Here is a 15,112-nt window from a genome sequence, read left to right on the forward strand (position 1 = left end):
CATGCACACACACACACACATATTTGTTTAAAACCTTAACATTTTAATAGTTACTTCTAAAGTGTGTCAACTTAATCTCACTCTGAGTGTGACAGAGAGTTAGTGCCTATGTGAATATATTTTTTCATCAGATTCAGCTTTTGCTATTGAGGGAAAATTATCTTTCCATCTCCTCATGTAGTGCAAACTTAAATCATTTAAATATGTTTTATTTTTCCAAAACTTACATTTCTGCATTACAAATGGTTTCTATTGATTGGAAGTCAAGCTCACTAGCATTCACTGCATGAGCTATGCATGAGCATGTTAAGGCCACCATATTCTGCCTGGCAACATTAATACTTTGTCATTTTCCTAAGTGTCGGATAATTCCCTGACCTTTAAAAAGGACTTTGGAGAACAGATTTTCCTCTAAATAATGTATTAATAGATCAACAGGTAATTTTTTTAATAATCATGAAGTTTAACATATTTGAAGCTATCTTTACAGCTCTGAAGGTTATCTTTGGGTTTCTGTTATTTCCATAGAATAAGTTGAACCAGAATTTGTAATTGCCTTGCTGTCACTCAAAAGAAATAGATACTTTTTGTAATTGTTTGCATTGAGGAATCAGAGGAAGGATTTGCAGATCAAATCTGACTAATTTTCACATTTTGTCAAATTCCTTATCTTGTTCTTTTAATCATAGGCTTATGGTATGATTTGGCCCTGCATGAGAGTTCACTGATATAACTCAAACACATGTTTTTACTAAAAGTGGAATTAGTCCCATATCGTCATATGAAAAGACATTATAAACAGCAAAACTCACTTTACTACAGTTTTATTTTTATCATTCCCTAGCAATATATTACTGATCATTGCAAGCATGTAAAATCTTTTCATATTTTTGCCTAAGAGCCATATATAAGTAATTCATTAAATAAAACTTTTCTAACTTGATTCTTCCACTTTGTTTAGAATAGTACCTACTGACAGAGGTTTCTCATACTTTTAACACACATTGTTAGAAGTATTTTATTATATACACGTTTAATGGCTCTATTAACCTTAAGAAAAAAAGTTAGTGATATCCACATAAATCACTATCCCTGCTAGGAGGAGAATGTTGGGGGTATAAAAATCTAGGCCTCTTAATCTGCATTGTGGATGTGTGATGAAAAACGTAGCTTATCATTCCTTTTTCTCTTTTTTAGCCTTGGAATGGATGGCTTTGGCCAACCAGTTGGCATTCTTGGACGCCCTGCCACAGCATATGGATTCCGCCCTGATGAACCTTACTACTATGGCTATGGATCTTGATAAAGTATCTGTTTCCATGCGTTACCTCAGCTTAGAAGAAATCTGTGTGGGTTGGGTTAATTTTGGATCTTTGCCTAATAATGCATGTTGATGTTATTGTGGGTCTGTGTTTGTTTTTATTTTTATATGTTGTTAGCTGCAGATTAACCCCAGCCCCTTCTGTCTTCTGTTAAGTACAGTCGATACTGACATTGTTCACTCATCAGACCACATCTTGATACTGAGTAACATTTCCCATGAGCCTCAAAACTGAATGCTGAAAAGCTACTAGACTGGAAAAGAAACACTGCATTATGTACGTTAAGTGACTAACTTAATTTCAATTAAAAAGTGTAAAGTGAAAATGAATAAGTGAAAGTCATGTGTTTATATTTCATACGTTTCATTACGAATTATATGTTAACATACGGTGCACATGAGTTTTATTTTTTGTCCTTTTTTTCTGCTTGTAAAGTCTTGAGTAATTCCTATAATATATGCTACCTTTAAAATGTATAAAAAGAACATCACCTTCATATTCCATGCCATGTGCCTGAAAGTTTCCTTCCCAAAGTTTATTAACTATGAGTTTTCAATGAATAATGGAACATATGCCATAAGTTATTTATGGTTAGAGTCTCTTCAGAGGTTTTAATTGACGTCTTCCTAGTTGTAATATAGAAATCCTAGGACAACTAGTATACAAGACAAGCGGTGATACAAGATTAGCATTTGGCTTTTAACTTTTATTCTTCATAAATTTAGTATCTAAACCATGGGAAAGCTAATTAAAAGTCTCACTATGGAAAACTAAGGAAAAGAATATTTCACTCACTTTGGTACCCAGTTCCCAATTATTCACTTGTTTTTATAACATAGATTTAGATAGCAAGAAATGGATGGACATTATATAATAATGGGTTTTGAAAGTAGTTCAGTGTTTTCATATTGAGAAAAATGTTCAATTCTACTTGAAAAGCTAAGCAAACAAATAACCATAATAATAACTATAATCAGAGATAGTTCCATGATCACCTGCTATGGAAGGAAATATGAAGCTTCAAAGGGAATACATAGATCAAAGATGAGACTTCTGATCTTGAATTTAAAATCTCGTTGATCTAACTACACTATTTATTTGGCTTAAATTACATTTTAAGCAGAGGATAACATTTGGAAAAGGCCTTTGAAATAACTCAGTCTGCCTACTTATTTAAGAAACCAATCACATAAAGAATTTAAATGTAATCAACAGATATTTTCCTGACTACCTGCTATGTGTAAGGAAGTATATGATGCACCTTAGGGGATGTAAATCTGAGGTATGTTTATGCCTTTGATCCTTCGGAAAACATACGTTTATTTGTCATAGTTTCTATTTTAACCATAAAATATTAAAGCTGGAAAAGGCCTTAGAAGCAACCCTGTCCAACTCTTTTTGCAGTCAAAAAAACTGTGGCCAGGAGAGGTTAAGTGACTTAGTCAATGACATAGCCTGTCTCTTTGCTTCCTATTCAGCAATCTCAATACTACATACCTTGTTTTATTATTTTCATGTGTACAAAGTATAAATACATGTAAGTGACATTAATAGGAAAATGATGCAAACATCCTATAGCTTTAACTTCCCTCATGTTGTTATAAACTGCTTTAGGAAGAACACCCCCCAAAATTGATAACATTCCCAGGGCTATGCTCACTGAATTTTACATGCACGTGCTCACTCTCCCTAATTTTTTTTCATTAGTTTAGGACTTAACAAATTTAGAAATTGTAATCTTTCCACTCAGGCATGAACTGGTTTACCATTGCATTATTTATGAAGGAGTGTTTTTCTAAAGAGATTAATAAGGAAGACTATCTAAAAAAAGATTTGTTTTAAAACAGGGTCTTGCTCTGTCACCCAGGCTGGAGTGCAGTGGCACAGTCACCATTCACTGCCGCCTCAGCCTCCCAGGCTCAAGTGATCCTCCCACCTTAGCCTCCCAAGTAGCTGAGACTACAAGCATGTGCCACTGCACTGGGCTAATTTTTTGTTTACTTTTTGTAGAGACGAGGTCTCACTATGTTGCCCAGGCTGGTCTCAAACTCCTAAGCTCAAGTAATCCACCTGCCTCAGCCTCCAAAGTGCTGGGATTACAGGCATGAGCCACCATGCCCAGTCTAATATTTTTACATACTTCAGAGAACAAAAGGTTTTGGCCTTGGGCACTTTTAGAAATACATTTTATGTTGTAAGACGAATATTCTGTCCTCACCACATTTTGACTACAAATTTAGGTCAGATTTATTTTAATAACTAAATTGTCATGGCTTCAAGCCCTGATTTATAGCTGAAAATTATTTCTTCTCCAGAGTTCTTTGCTGTTTCTGAGGGTCCATTAAGGTGCTTACTCACATAGGCCCAGGAATAGGTTTCTCATATTATGGTTCCTCCTCTTCCCCCTACACGGCTTTCTCTGTGTTCAGGATCCTCATGAGATCACAGCTGCCCTCCATGTGGGAGAACCACTGCTCCCTCCATTTAGGACCTGGGAAGATGACACTGCTCTCCCCTTTCTTATTCCCTTCCATGTGTGTGACACACCTATTGCTTAAATCTGCACAGCACAACAGAAACTAAAGCTATATGTTTCATCATGACTTTACAGAGATATAAGTAATAAGAGAAGAGAGATGTCATGCAAAATAACTTGCTATTATTACAAGAGCCAACAGTCACAAGGCTCTCACCTGGCCTGCATGGCAGGGCTAACTTGCTCTGTGCCACCAGAAATACTCAGGAATCTTTAGAATTCTAAGATGAGGCCAAACTCTCAGAAGGTCTCACAGAAAAGAGTGTTTTTTCTTCAAATCAACTGAAGACCTACTTTCAGAATCCGTTTCTTCTTCCAGCTTAATTGTTATTAGCTACCTGATCTTCAGGATTTTACAGATCCTGTATATTGTAAGTCACAAAACAACAAGAGAGAAATAGAAACTATCTGCCTACTTTTTCCCCAAGTGGTACCTGGAGATTTTTTTTTTTTTCCAGCCCCCTTTCTTTTGAGACAGTCTTTCTCTGTTGCCATAGCTGGAGTGCAGTGGCACTATCTCGGCTCACTGCAACCTCTACCTCCTGGGTCCAAGCGATTCTCATGCCTCAGCCTCCCAAGTAGCTGGGATTACAGGCACCTGCCACAATGCCTGACTAATTTTTGTATTTTTAGTAAAGATGGGGTTTCACCATGTTGGCCAGGCTGGTCTCAAACACCTGACCTCAAGTGATCTACCCACCTCGGCCTCCCAAAGTGCTGGGATAACAGGTGTGAGCCACTGCGCCCAGCCTGTTTTTCTTTTTTAACCTAGTCAACTGACCTAGTTATTGGCAAGTCTTCCCAAATTCTATCATTGAGGATACACTGAGGTTTTTAGTGAGGTGAATTACTGTGTTCTTCTATGTCTTTGTTGCTAGTTTAGTGGAAAATTTGAAAATACTGTTTTCTCCTAAAATATCTAAAATCCCACATAGACATGTATAGTAGTTAGGTTTCTCCAGAGAGACAGAACCAACAGGAGGGAGAGAAAGAAGAAGGAAGGGAGGGAGAGAGAGAAATTAGGAGAGAGAGAGAGGATTTATTAGGGCAATTGGCTTACATGATTGTAGAGCTTAGAAGTCCCATGACAGGTTGTCTACAAGCAGGAGAACCAGGGATGCCAGTAGTGTGGCTGTCCAGGTCGGAAAGCCTCAGAACCAAGGAAGCTGATGGTGTAACTTATTAGTCCAAGGCTGGAAGTCTGAGGACCTGGGACTGCTGGTGCAAGTCCTAGAGTCTGAAGGTCAGAGAACCTGGAGTTCTGACGTCCAAGGGCAAAAGAAGGGTGTCCCAGCTCCAGGAGAGTGAGAACAAATTTGCCCTTCCTCTGCCTTTTTCTTCTATCTGGACCTTAGGCCAATTGGATGGTGCTCAGCCACATCAAGGATGGGTCTTCCCTATGCAGTCCACCAACTCACATGCCAATCTCCTCCAGAAACACCCTCACAAACAACCAGAAATAAGGATTTTCCAGCTGTCTAAGTATTTCTTTTCTTAATCCTAAAATTAATTATCACAACAATCTAGGTAGGTAATTTAAAAGCTACAAAATTGAAATGATAATGCACTAGACTTTGTGATGTGTTCTTGGAGTACAGCAGCACTGCCCTCCTATTTGGGATAAAGAGTGGTCTGAAGCAGGCATTAAAGAAGGGAATACTGGGGAAAAATCAGTGATACAGAATAAAAATTTAAGAAGCTCTCTGACAAGGTGGAGGAAAAGAACATATACTAAATGATAAATAAGAATATAGGAAGCAAAAATCAGAGCACCAACATTTGTCTAGTAAGTTTTCCAGTTAAAATTTTTAAAACTCCTTTTAAAAAAGTACAAGAAGACAAGACAAGAAAACCTTCCTGAGCTTAAAAAAAAAAAAAAAAAAAGGATGCTTTTTTCCTACAATATGGTCATCCTTTTTTGAAAATGGAGACTGGCATCTATCTTGACATACGCTGGGAAAGGTCTTATGAAGAATGAGTTAAAACTTCCATAAGAATCTTGGAAAGAAAGACAAAATATCTTCAAAGAAACAGACCACCCTGAGAACTTTGACATTAAGTGGCAGAAAACAGTGAAGTGTGATCCGTAGAGTTGTTTCCTTTTATCGAGGAGATAGATTTAGAACTCAAAAATACTACACCTGACCAATTTTATTTTTTCAAAAAATTTTATTTTGTGAGGGAGATGGAGATTCTTAAAGATCTCAGAAAAATATACCTCCCATTTAATTTTCATAAGAAAATGGTGGCTGGGTGAGGTGGCTAACACTTGTAATTCCAGCACTTAGGGAGGCCAAGGCAGGAAGATTGCTTGAAGCCAGGAGTTCCAGACCAGCCTGGGCAACAAAGCTAAACCCTGTCTCTACAAAAAGTTAAAAAAATTAACTGGGTGTGGTGACTCACACCTGCCGTTCCAACTTCCCAGGAAGCTGAGGTGGGAGGATCACTTGAGCTCAGGAGTTGTAGGCTGCAGTGAGCTATGATCCTACCACTGCACCCAGCATTGGCGACAGAGACCCAGAATGAGGAGGGGGAGGGGGAGGAAAAAAATAAATTGGTGCTGTGACTTTTTTAAGTAATGCAAAACTAGCTCTAGAATTAGCAAGTCACAAAAGGACAGGTGTGAGCACTAAAAGCAGTTAAATATTTGCAAATATAGGTAATTATTACAAAACAACATGCAAATGTACTCCTGAAAAAACACATAAGGCAAAATAATTCGAGGATGATGACATGGTTTTGAAACTCAAGAATTGGATTGAGGGATAATGCTTTAGAGGCTTGGAGAAGAAAGTAAGGAAATTGGGGATCACTGAAGAGAAAGGAGGAAGCCAGAGCCCTAACTGAGCTCTGAGGTGCCCCCTCACACTCCCCCCTCCCCCCCACACACACGCACACTATACCTACCCTGAAGGCATTACCAATGTCAAGTACATAAAGCCTTGGGTGTAGAAATCTATGCAAGAGACAGGAGACGGGGGCTTTGGAGTCATGTAAAGTGAGCAGTTGGAAGCACAAAGCAGGGACCTCTAAGAAAATATGTCTTTTAAAAAAAAAAAAAAAACATTATTGCCCATACAGGCTGGGCTTTGGGTGAGAAAGGAGAAGTATCACCTGAGAATTCAAACACATCTTTGAACATCTTCGGAGGTTCAGATTTACCATATTTGTAAGGTGTTGTAACCTCAGGAGCACCTGGCAGAAACTAACACAAATCCTCCCTAGAGAAATGAACCTTCAGTTTTCACAGGATTCTCACAAATTAAGATCAGCTGGACATGACCTTACAGGAAAAAAAAAATTACAAAACCCACGAGGAAACAAGCCCCCGTGAGAGCAGAAACAACACAGCAAAATGAGGCACCCTCCTTCATCAGAGACACTGGAATTTTCATGGAGAGAATATAAAACAAATATGTTTAAAATATTTAAAGAAAGAGGGGATAAAAACATAAGAATTAAAGGACAAATGGGTAAGGTCAGACATAAACAAAATTAAAAATTCTAGATATAAAATAGATAAATAATTTCAATGGAAGAGTGAAACAGATGGGATACAAATGAAGAGGAAATAAAGCTAGATTTTTAAAAGTTCGCCAGAGTGCAGCAGAGATAATCAGAAATGTAAGGAATTAAAAGACATAGAGAGCCCAGGGGTGAGGTCGCCGGCGCTGAGTCCCTTCCCCTGCACATCTGGGCCTCAGGGGCACCGGGAGAGAAGCATGGGAGCCGCGGGGGTCCCGGACCAGCGCGGAGGAGAAAGCTGAAGGAACAGACCTGTGGGCATGGCCCCTGCGGGATGCGGAGACTCGGCCTCCTTCTGCATCTCAGAATTGGAAACCACACTCACCTGCTCAGCTGAGAATTTACTTTGCCAGGTAAAGAGTAAAAAGGAAAAGGCCGGGGCAAGTCTCCCAGGTGGAAGCAAAAGAAACCAAGAGTGGCCCATTCTCAGCCCAGCTGCGGTGCGGAGCTCTACTACACTGCCCATGACGCCTCCGATTGCCGCACCTTCAAGGCTTCCTCCCGCCAGGTGCTCCCAAGGCAAAGAAACGGAAAAGCAAGACTTTGGAGGTAGCCCTTCACAACACATCCATCTCTGTTACAGAGAACAGAAGTCGGGGAAGAGCAATCAGGAGAATACAACTGTTGCAAGCAAAAGAGACTTTACTGAAGACAACTTGGAATGCAAGCTAAGTGTGCTTTTCTGTGGTAATTATTGATAAGGAAATGCATTTTACTTCCTCAACTGAGTCCAGGAATGGTTAGTTACCATGGTTTTTCAGAAGCTAAAGGGGTAAAAAGTCTGAGTAATTCCTACACAGTGTGTTGGAATTCGTAATACTTTAAAAATGATTATAATCATAATTCTGCGGCATCATTAAACCTTGCTCTCAGAAGACAAAAAGGTGGGGGGGGGGGGCGGAGAGAGAAATCAAATACAGAGTTCTGGAAGAAGAAAATAGAAAGGGTGAGGCAATACTTAAAGAGAAAATAGAGAATTTCCCGACTTAACAAAAGACATACATATCTTTAGAATGAGGAAGGAAACATTTCCAAGACAGGACACACACACCCCCTGGATGCATCAGTGTGAAACCGTTCTGTATCGATGAGAAATAAGTATTCACAGAGAAAGAATACTTACAAAGATACTGTAATTAGTCTTACATCAGATCTCAGCAACTGTGTTAGCATATAGTAGAAAACTGTCTTCAGTGAACTGATAGAAAATAACTGCCAACTTACAGTTGTATATTCAGCCAAACTCATTCAAGTACAAAAAGAGATAAAGTACATGCATTCATATGAGAAATATGCAAATATTAAGGCAAGCATTATTAGAGGACTTTATTATCTTTCGCTATGTAATAAGCCATTCCAAAACATAGTGTCTTAAAATAACAACCATTTATTTAGCTCCCAACTGGGAAGTTTGGCAATTTGGCCTGGACCCAACGTGGTGGTTCCCTGGTTTCAGAGATCAGTCATCACTTTGCATTAAAAACTCACTGAAGCAGCAGCCACCATCTTCCAGTGGTCAGTCTAGCAAACCTCGCAATTTGCTCAAACAACAGGGCACTTGATGAAGTGGAATAACGGAAAGTCAACAGGGCTCCAGACCTGGTATGCTGTACCCCTAGTGTGAATTGCTGGTCCTGATTAATTCTTATAACTCGGGAGGGAGATTGAGTGAGTGGGACTTGTGCAATGCTCCAAATGAAACACAGGTATGAAATACACATGTGTTTGTTTCCTAGGGTTGCTAAGCACCAAAACCAGATGGTATAAAACATACGAGTCAGGCATGGTAATGTATTGTCTCACATTTCTGGAGCCTAGAAGTGTGAAATCAAGGTATGAGCAGGGCTCTGCTCCCTCTGAGACCTGTAAGGGATAGACCTTCTTTGCTTCTTCTTGGCTTCTGGTGTTTGCTGGCAATCTCAAGCCTTCCCTGTCTTATACATGCAGCAATCCAGTAATATAGCTGTCTTTTCCCTGTGTGTCTTCACATCTTCTTCCCTCTACATATCTGTCTCTGTGTCCGAATTTCCCTTTCTTAAAAAGATGCAGTCATTGGATTATGGCCCACCCTACTAGCCTCATTTTAACTTGATTACCTCTGTAAATATCCTATTTCCAAATAAAGTCACTTACTGAGGTGCTGAGGTACTGGGGGTTAAGACTTCAACATATATTTTTGGGAAGGGATACAATTCAAACTATAATGCTGTGCACACGCTGAGTGTAGAAATGAGTTTACTTCTGCAGTCATGCAAATTTACACTGTGTTGGCAGGGTGCAGTGGTTCATGCGTGTAATCCCAGCACTTTGGGAGGCCGAAGCAGGTGGATCACCTGAGGTCAGGAGTTCAAGACCAGCCTGGTCAACATGGTGAAATCCCATCTCTACTAAAAATACCAAAAAAATTAGCCAGGCGTGGTGCTGGGCGCCTGTAATCCCAGCTACTTGGGAGGCTGAGGCAGAAGTTGCAATGAGGTAAGATCATGCCACTGCACTCCATCCTGGGTGACAACAGTGAAATTCCATCTCAAAAAACAAAAAAATTTACACTGTGTTCTACTGGTGTCTTACAATTCCTGCTGGCCCAAATACTCAAAATAAGTGATAAGAAGAACATTTTAAAAGCAACCAGAGGTTGAAATTTTTTAAAGACACATTATATACAGAAGAAAACGACAAGGATGTTAGCAAATTTCTTATTTTGCTATCGAGAAGATAGCAGAACAATATCTTTAAAGTACTGAAAAAAAACACCTGTCAATCTAGAATTCTATACCCAGTGTGATGGTTAATTTAATATCACAGTTTTATATGGCTACAGTAAGGGATGCTCAGATTATTTATGGGTGTGTCTGTGAGGGTGTTTCTGGAAGAGAGTAGCATTTGAATCAGTAGACTGAGTAAAGATCTGCCAGCCAGGTGTGGTGGCTCCTGCCTGTAATCCCAGTGTTTTGGGAGGCTGAGGCAGGAGGATCACTTAATGCCCAGAGTTCGAGACCAGCCTGGTTAACATAGCAAGACCCCCATCTCTACAAAACATAAAAATTTACCTGGGCATGGTGGTGTGCCCATGTAGCCCTAGCTACTCAAGAAGCGAGGCAGGAGGATCACTTGAGCCCAGGAGTGCAGGGCTGCAATGAGCTATGATTGCACCATTGCACGCCAGCCTGTGTAACAGAGACAACTGTCTCCAAAAAAAAAGAAAAAAAGGCCAGGCGTGGTGGCTCACACCTGTAATCCCAGCGCTTTGGGAGGCCGAGGTGGGAGAATCACAAAGTCAAGAGATTAAGACTATCCTGGCCAACATGCTGAAACCCCTTCTCTATAAAAAATACAAAAATTAGCTGGGAATGGTGATGCATGCGTCTAGTCCCAGCTACTCAGGAGGCTGAGACAGGAGAATTGCTTGAACCCAGGAGGCAGAGGTTGCAGTGAGCCAAGATCGTGCCACTGCATTCCAGCCTGGCAACAGAGCGAGACTCCATCTCTTAAAAAAAAAAAAAAGAAAAAAAAAAGTGCCCTTACCAGGGTGGGTGGGTATTATTTAACATATTGAGGGCCTGAATAGAGGAAAAAGGTGGAGAAAGCTTTCTTTCTGAGGTAGAGTGTCTGTCTTTTACCTTCAGACATCAGAGCTCCTGGTTCTCAGGCCATTGGACTGTGGGATTCATACAAGCAGCTCTCCTCATACTGAGTTACACCATTGACTCCCCGGTTCTTAGGCTTTTGGACTCAGAATAAATGACACCACCAGCTTTCCTGGTTCTCCAGCTTACAGATGGCATATTTTGGGACTTCTCAGTCTCCATAATCTTGTAAGCCAATTCTCATAATAAACCTGCTCCTATCTAGCTATACCTGTCTATATAGATGGTCCCTGACTTATGATGGATCCCTTTATGATTTTTTGACTTTGTGATAGTGGGAAAACAATATGCATTCAAGATGTTCCTCAACTTTTGATGAGGAGCACCTGTATATCCTCCTAGTTCTGTTTCTGTAGAAAACCCTAAAACACCCAGTGAAAATATCTTCCAAAAATGAAAGTGAAAAAAATGATATTTTCAGAGATACAAAAGCAGAAAGAATTCTTCACCAGCAGACCCACATAATATAAATGTTAAAGAAAGTCTTTCAGGCAGAAAAAAATGATACCAGATAAACTATGGATCTACACCAAAAAATGAAGCGCATTGAAAATGGGAACTACATGGGCAAATATTCACTAGCTTCCTAGTCTCACAGCCAGCAGCCCCAACACCAATCATTTCTTGAGGTGAGCGGGGGTGGGGGTGGGGCGGGGCGGAAGAGAAGAATTTCTACTTAAGTATTATCAGGACAACCATCTGTGTGACTAATTTTAGCTCTCCAGAAGAAAACTGCATTCTCATGGAAGTTTAGCAAACATTATTCTCAGGAAAACTAATTTATTCTCAAGAAGTGCAAATAATCACATAAGACCACAGAGTTCTGTCCCAGCTCGTGTTGGGGATAATTGTCTTTCTCATGCATTAGTAGAAGTAAAGTGATGCTTGCTCAAACCCCAACAACTTGTTTCACCAGTCGAGCGGTTCTCAAACATTACCTTACATGAGAATCAACGGGTGGGCTTCCTGGGCCAGACTTGAATCGTTTGCGGTTCAGCACATCTGAGATGGGGCTCAAAAATTTGCTTTTTCCTCTTTTTCCCTTTCTTTCTTTTTTTTTTTTTTTTTTTTTGAGACGGAGTTTCGCTCTTGTTGCCCAAGCTGGAGTGCAGTGGTATGATCTCAGCTCACTACAACCTCCGCCTCCCGGGTTCAAGCGATTCTTCTGCCTCAGTCTCCTGAGTAGCTGAGATTATAGGCACGTGCCACTACGCCCGGCTAATTTTTGTATTTTTTTAGTAGCGATGGGGTGTCACCACGTTGGCCAGGCTGGTCTCGAACTCCTGACCTCAGATGATCCGCCCACCTCGGCCTCCCACTGTGCTGGGATTACAGGTGTGAGGCCCTTGCATTTCTAACAAGTTCCCAGGGGCTGCTGCTGGCTCTGGTCCAAGGACCACACTTTGGGAACCACTGCACTAGTTCACAGTGTGGGCCCTGCACTAATATGCATTTTGTGGAATCATCTGGGGAGCTTTAAAAATATATATATATATATATATCTCCATCTCAAACCAATTAAATCATCACCTCTGGGGATGGAACACACACATCACGTGATTTAAAATTTCTGCCAGGTCCCCGACGGGCTGCCCCGCCATGCGCCTGGACCGGGTCGGGTGCAGAGAGCCCCTAGTCCTGGGAAATGGGGTGCAGCCGGAAAGGCAGCCACCCCCACACCCTTCACACAAGGCACGTTCGTGGGGAACCTGGCGCTAAACCCCTCAGAGACGACCTGCTTCTGGATCGGGGTTTGGGGTTTCCTAGATAGCAGAGCAACTCTCTCGCTGAAGTCTATTGAAAGTCAGCCCTGGACACACACACATTTTTTTTTAATTATTAAAAAAATATTCTGCCAGGTGATTTTAATGTGCAACCAGGGTTGAGAATTGCTAGTTTATAGGAAATTAACTGGTAGGTATTTCTTCATTATCTGAAGCCAGTAAATACACAGGAATTCCCACATGAAGCTCCTTTAAATGGCTGTGTGCTTATTTATTCACCTTAGTTATAGGTTCCTGTCCAGGTTATGTGGGAAAGCAAGGATGTCATGAGCATGAAATTCTTGTGCCAGTAGATACTACATCTGTATTATTTGTTCCAGCAGATGTGGCAGACGCTGATGTTGTAATGTAACTACAATTACTGTTTGTAGTTCAGGCAACAAGACACAGGGGTTCTGCTTCCACATCAAATATATTGGTTGAACTAAAAGCAGCTACAGCAAAAGCTACCATCCTGAGCACCTATAAGCACACAATAGAGTACATACAAAACCAGCTGCCCTAGTGATCATCACTAATGGCTGTTGAGTTGCACAACTAGTCATAAATATTGTCATCATCCCTAATACGATTAAAAGTATAGTGTAACACTGTAGCCAAAATTGTCACCAAAGGGTAAATATAACTTTAGTCCATTATATCTTAAGCCTTTTTTTCTTAGCTTGTTCATCTTCACCAGATGTGAGTCATCTGGTCTCTTAGTTACCTATTACCTATTTCTGTTTCTGCCTTCACCACTACTTCCTTTTTTTATTTTTTATTGTTTATTTATTATTATTATTTTGAGATGAAGTCTCCCTCTGTTGCCCAGGCTGGAGTGCAGTGGCGCGATCTTGGCTCACTGCAACCTCCGCCTCCTGGGTTCAAGCGATTCTCCTGCCTCAACCTCCCAAAGTAGCTGGGACTACAGGTGCCTGCCACCACACCCAGCTGTACTACTTCCATTTCTTTAATGCAAGACTCTCTCTTTGAGTAATCAGGCCTCTAGTCCTGCAAAATAAGTGTTTGACACTAACAGAAGGTATTTACTCTAGCCTAAATAGCTATCCTCCCCTATCGGACAAGCTCATTTCCTCATTGCAGAGACAATTCCTAGCAATGCTGCTTCTTTGGGCTGGGAACATATCCATTGAATCCCATCAGCCAGAGGAAGAAGAAGAAAAACTGAATGCAATTAGTGACCTCACAAGCCTTTCTGAAAAGTAATTGTCCTCTCCTGCATCTGGTTGTGTATCATTACTTGATGCAGTATGGAACTGCCTCAGATTCTCTCCAAGGGGTTGTAGTACCCTCTTTATATTCTTCATTTAATTCCCTAATCTATTGGATTCAGTGATGGAAATAACCCCTATTGTCCCCGTTTTCCTTTTTACAGGCTTGTGGTTCAAGTTAGAGCATCTATTTCATTATTATATTTATAAACCTCTCCCTCATCAAGTTAGTATCTACATATATCAGCAGGGCTTTCTGTAGTTACTTTTCCCAAGCTGGTTTTCCACTAATTATCTAGGCATTTTGTTTCCATCTGCATGACCATCACCTGGCTTCTTGTACTGTCTGCATTGAAACTACCTGGAGCTAAATATATTGTGCCAATTAGCTTGGTCCTTCTTCTCTGAAGGCGTGTGGGTGGGAAAGAGGGCCTAGCATTTAACTTTATTTCAGGTTAGGGTAGCATTGCTATCCATGACGCACTCATAGTCTATGTTTCCACTGTCAATCCTACCAGGTAGTTTCCTCTTATCACAGGCTCCCTTTTGATCTCAGTTGACACGGCCATCCTTCAGAATAGTGGAGGCCCAGCGTCTGCCATGCTGCCTTCTTGCGAGTGTAATATTTTGGCCCCTTCTTTAAAGTACCATTGTTATTTTAATTCGCTCAAGATCTGGGCCATCACTCTAGACTGTTTGCAGTTTAATCTGTTCCAAAGTATAGTTAGAAGCTTTGTTGCTATGATGTAGGCACCAGACCCATAAAGCCTTCCAACTCAGGTAGCTCCAACTAGACAGAAAGTGGTTGTTTTTCTAAGGGTATGAATTTGTTTGTATCCCCTGATACAGGGATACAGTGGGTAGCTCCACTGTATTGGATTGATGTAAAGGATTGATGAATCCCTTACATCAAAATCCCACTGGTGGCTCCTGAAGCTTTCCTGACCCAATAGGGATAATCCACAGATCTAAGATCCAGAATCCAGTGAATAATGCCCCTAAAGAAAATTCTGAGACTAATGGGGGCTCCTCTTTTTAATTGAGCTTGTATCAGTCAGAGTTTGATCAGAAAAACAGAACCACTATG

At 40.7% G+C, this 15,112-nt stretch overlaps 1 protein-coding gene across 4 annotated transcripts in view; it reads left to right on the forward strand.

Moving 5' to 3' along the window:
* Positions 1-1,651, forward strand: part of KIFAP3 (kinesin associated protein 3) — a 147,527-nt gene extending 145,876 nt beyond the window's left edge. For all 4 annotated transcript variants that reach the window (XM_037985979.2, XM_007989549.3, XM_007989550.3 and 1 more), the window contains one exon: positions 1,198-1,651. Coding sequence is in view for 2 of the 4 variants with exons in the window: in XM_007989549.3 (XP_007987740.1) it covers positions 1,198-1,303 (106 nt within the window). In the remaining 2 variants the exon portion in view is untranslated. The remainder of the gene's footprint in view (positions 1-1,197) is intronic.
* The last annotated feature ends 13,461 nt before the right edge of the window (positions 1,652-15,112 follow it).

The sequence above is a fragment of the Chlorocebus sabaeus genome, chromosome 25 (assembly GCF_047675955.1).
Source record: "Chlorocebus sabaeus isolate Y175 chromosome 25, mChlSab1.0.hap1, whole genome shotgun sequence".
In the NCBI taxonomy this organism is placed as follows: Eukaryota; Metazoa; Chordata; class Mammalia; order Primates; family Cercopithecidae; genus Chlorocebus; species Chlorocebus sabaeus.